At 44.9% G+C, this 4,260-nt stretch overlaps 1 protein-coding gene across 4 annotated transcripts in view; it reads right to left on the bottom strand.

Annotated features, from left to right (window-relative positions):
• LOC122544075 (NACHT, LRR and PYD domains-containing protein 12-like) overlaps positions 1-4,260 on the bottom strand; it is a 56,198-nt gene that overhangs the window by 50,786 nt on the left and 1,152 nt on the right. For 3 of the 4 annotated variants that reach the window (XM_043683077.1, XM_043683078.1, XM_043683075.1), the window contains exon 2: positions 2,714-2,808. In XM_043683077.1, the coding sequence (XP_043539012.1) occupies positions 2,714-2,741 (28 nt within the window). In that variant the 5' untranslated portion in view covers positions 2,742-2,808. Of the gene's footprint in view, positions 1-2,713; positions 2,809-3,670; positions 3,920-4,260 lie in introns of those variants that run through there. The other variant, XM_043683076.1, reaches the window with a different exon arrangement.

The raw sequence follows: 4,260 nt of genomic DNA on the forward strand, positions 1-4,260 counted from the left end.
CGCGAAAGGGGCGGGGGAGGGGGGGGGGGGGGGGGGGGGGGTCAGAGGGTCACCGCCCCCACCCTCACCCCACCAACCCTCACCCCTGACCCCCGGCTCCTCACCGCCCCCACCCTCACCCCCCCAACCCGTTCAACACCACCTCCATCCACCCCAACCCCAGCCGCCCACGTGCGTCAACCCGTCTGCCCCCGTCTCATCTCCAGGGCAGCCCAACTGGACACCAACAAGACTACTGCTTCTGCTGTCCTTTCCGGTGAGTCTCCAAATAGCGCGCGCACACACACAACGTTTTGCTGCAACTTTTGACAGATTCCACCTTAGCTCTGTACAGGACAATGTTAAAAATATCTGGGGGTTTAGTGTACGCCTCTGTATAGAACTCCAGGGAAAGTGTGGGGGGAGAGAGAGAGAGAGAGAGAGAGAGAGAGAGAGAGGGGCGGGTGACCAGTCATTTGGAGACAGTGCCTGGGCTCCCATCAGTCCAGGACTGTTCTTGGCAGTGTTTCAGTAAGCCGAGTTCACCTTTAATCAGTGTAAACAAAAGATGTGATCAATGTTGGAATCATATCTTTGATGTAATGTTTCTATTGGGACCTCGTGATCTCCTTTGGATAATCCGATATTTGGATAATTGATATTCGAATAATCGAGGTTCCTCTTTACATCCAAATTTGCTGTTAACACAAAATTGAGCGGCAGATGACAACATAAAATTACGATGTTTTAGCATCTCAGATTAGGTGAATGGGCAAAACTGTGGTCGATGGACTTCAAAGTAAGCAAGTGTGAGATTATCCATTTGGATGGAAAAAGCATAGATCAGGGCATTGTCTAAATGGCATGAACACAGTAGGAAGATGCAGAAAATAATCAAGAAAGCTAATGGAATCTGGCCTTGACATCAAGAGGACTAGAGTATAAGGATGCAGAAGTTATGCTGCAGCTATACAAAATCCAGGTGAGATGCTACTTGGAGTACTGAGTACAAAAACACACCTTAGGAAGGTGATATTAATCTTGGAGGGAGTACAACACAGATTCACATAAACTTCAGTGTTTAATTTATGTGGAGAGATTATACAAAAAAGGCCTGTTTACTCTAGAATTTAAAAAGTTAAGATGCAAGTTAAGATATTGACAGGAAAAGGAAGAGTTGATTAAAATAAGCCATTTCCACTGGCTGGGGATTCTACCACAAGGGGGTAGAGGCTAAGATGAGATGTCCAGAAGAGATGTTAGAGCCATAAGAGTCACACAGCATGGAAACAGACCCTTCGGTCCAACTCGTCCATAGCGACCATGTTTCCTAAACTAAACTGGTCCGATTTGCCAGCAATTGGCCTACCTTCCTCTAAACCTTACCTGTTCATGTACCTGTGAAAATGTCTTTTAAATGTTGTAACAGTACCTGCAAAACTATTTTTTAAATGTTGTAACTGCACCCGCATCTACCACTTCCTCTGGCAATTCATTCCAAGTACATACCATTCTCTCTATGAAAATGTTTTCCCTCAGGTCCCCTTTTACATCTTTCCCCTCTCAACTGGAGGCACAGGGTGGTCGAGGTTTGGAACTCTTTTCCACAAATGGCAGTTGATGTCAGATCAGTTCTTAGTTTTAAATCTGAGACAGATGAACTTTTGATGAGTGAAGGTATAAAGGATTATGGGCCTAAGGGGGTTAGGCCACACAACTGCCACGATCTCACTGAATGCTGGAGCAGGCTCAAAGGGCTGAATGGCCTCCTCCTGTTCCTTTGTCCTGAGTGCACTGTGAACCATTCTGTTTTGGTTTCAACATTTATTGGACGCGAGATTGCTTTATTTTAGTGTACCTTTTGTTCGAAATTATATGTATAATTGGAAGGTGGGAGGGGGATCATGATGATGCTGTACCTTTAAGATGTTATTTTGCCCTGCTTTGTTTTAGGAGGGAGATTGAACAAAAGGGTTCAAGTTGGCACAAGCGCAAACGTGCTTAGAATTGGGAATTTCAAGAAGTAATAGCTTTGGAGGCCTTGGAATCTTTTACAAATGTATCCTGAATGGATGTGGCCAACTCCCACAGATCCGGATTTCTGAGTAGCATCAGAAGCTTGGAAGCTTCAGTGAATGTTTCCTGGCTGCTACTCTCCCTGAATTTTCTTGATTTGCTTTTTTTATTTCTGGATGGGAAAACTGCATGCGAGAATCTGTGTCTGAATTGTCCTTTATGCCAAGGTGTGTGTTTATGGAATGTTACCATGTTGGAATACTTAATTAGTAACAGTTACTGTATTATTCTGTTAAGTTTTCCAATAGAGTAATGTTATTCTAAATTCCTCTTTCTTTGGTTGTATTTGAACAATTCTTTGTTTTGTTTAACTTTGAATAGTCTGACCAGTTGCATTTCATCTGGAATAGACACTACATTTGGTATTACAATAAGAAGCTAGGGAGTCCAGTACCTTCTTAAAACATTTTGAAGTCATGTGTGCTGGGAGGGGGGCATGAGGGGCCAACAAAGAGGAGGGGTGTAAGAGAGGGGAGGGTGAGCGAGAGAGGGCAAGTGAAAGAGAGATGGTGAGAGAAAGAGAGAGGCAAAGGACAAGAGGGAATTTGAGAGAAAGGAAGGAGGCGAACTGAGTATGTGCGAGTGCAAATCGATCTGAGATGCAGGTCAGGGATGCTTTTCAGGACAGATTGTATTTTACAGCAACTTCTCAACTGACCTCCATCCAATCTCCCACCTTGTGACATATTGGATCTACTTCCCTGTTCAATCGGTCAGCAATGCTGTTGATAGGTGTTTCCAGATTCTGATGTTCTGTAAGAGGTATAAGATCAATAGGAGGGGTAGACAGAAATACTACAGTGATGAAAACATTGCTTTGTTAAACGTAATAGCATTCCTTCCTTTCCCATATCAATATCTTATTATAAGATATGATGAACTGTCCCAATGACGTGTGTGACACAGACAGTTACCAAGTGAAATCCTGTCAGTCCCACTGACTTAAATGCTCCCATCAGCCCAGACTCAATGCTTCATTGTCAAATTCCTGATTGAGAATATTCCAGGGGAAATTCCAGCAACCATGTGGGGGATTATTAAGTGACGCTACACTGTATGAACCAACGATGATAAAGGATCCAAAAATAAGAATTGGATGGTACTGGAAATGTGAATGGTATAGGCTGTCCAATTAAATCTGCCAAATTGACTTGTTTAAAATTTGGGAACTGGCAACATGAAGAGCAATATGCCAAAGATGAATCAAGGAACGGTGTGACAGTCATTCTTACTGCGAATACTGCATTAGAACTAATTTCACAGACATAACCATCACCATCATTCCCGATGTCCTGTCCCACCAGAAGGAGGGACCGACTGAAGGGGCAACACAACGCTGGGTGGGTGTAGCACTGGGAGTGTTCAAAGTCCATGACATCAGAATAAGGAAAGCTTCCTCAGCTGATGAATCAGTACCCCTCGACATTGGGCACCACTTGGAAGAAACACTGAGGTTAGCACAAGCGCAAATGTGCTTAGAATTGGGAATTTCAATGTGTCCCACCAAAAGTGGCTCAGTAGCACTAAGCTAGCCAAATCATGAAGGGCATATCTGCCAGACTGTGTGGAAATAGGTGGCAAGGGAGCCAACAAAACATACTGACTTTATCCTCACCTGTCGTAGATGCGTGTGTCCTTGACAATATTGATAGAAATGACTATCACCTAGTCTTGTGGAGACAAAGTCTTTTTGTCACTTTGGAGACACCCTCATTGTGTTGTGTGGCTCTACCATTGTGCTAAGTATGTTAGACTCAGAACAGATCCAACAATTCAAATCTGGACAATCGAGATGACCTGTGGGCCACTGGCAGAAGAACTGGCACTCAACTGAATCTAGGCAAGAGTGAGAACTGTAGATGCTGGAGATTAGAGTCGAGAGTGTGGTGCTGGAAAAAGCACAGCAGGTCAGGCAGCATCCCAGGAGCAGGAAAATCCCTTCATCAGGAATGAGGCTGGGAGGCTCAGAGGTGGGGCTGGGGGACAAGATAGCTGAGAGTGCAAAAGGTGGATGGAAATAGGGGTAATGGTGATAGGTCGGAGGGAGGGTGGAGGTTTCCTCATTTCCCCCCCCCCCCCACCTTATTCCACTTGCAACTTTCCAGCTCAGCACCACGCTTATGACCTGTCTTAGCTGTCCATCATCCTTCCCACCTGTCCACTCCACCCTCCCCTCTGACCTGAGTGGGGAGAGGGGTGTCACAC

Source organism: Chiloscyllium plagiosum, chromosome 46 (genome assembly GCF_004010195.1).
Source record: "Chiloscyllium plagiosum isolate BGI_BamShark_2017 chromosome 46, ASM401019v2, whole genome shotgun sequence".
Lineage (NCBI taxonomy): Eukaryota > Metazoa > Chordata > Chondrichthyes > Orectolobiformes > Hemiscylliidae > Chiloscyllium > Chiloscyllium plagiosum.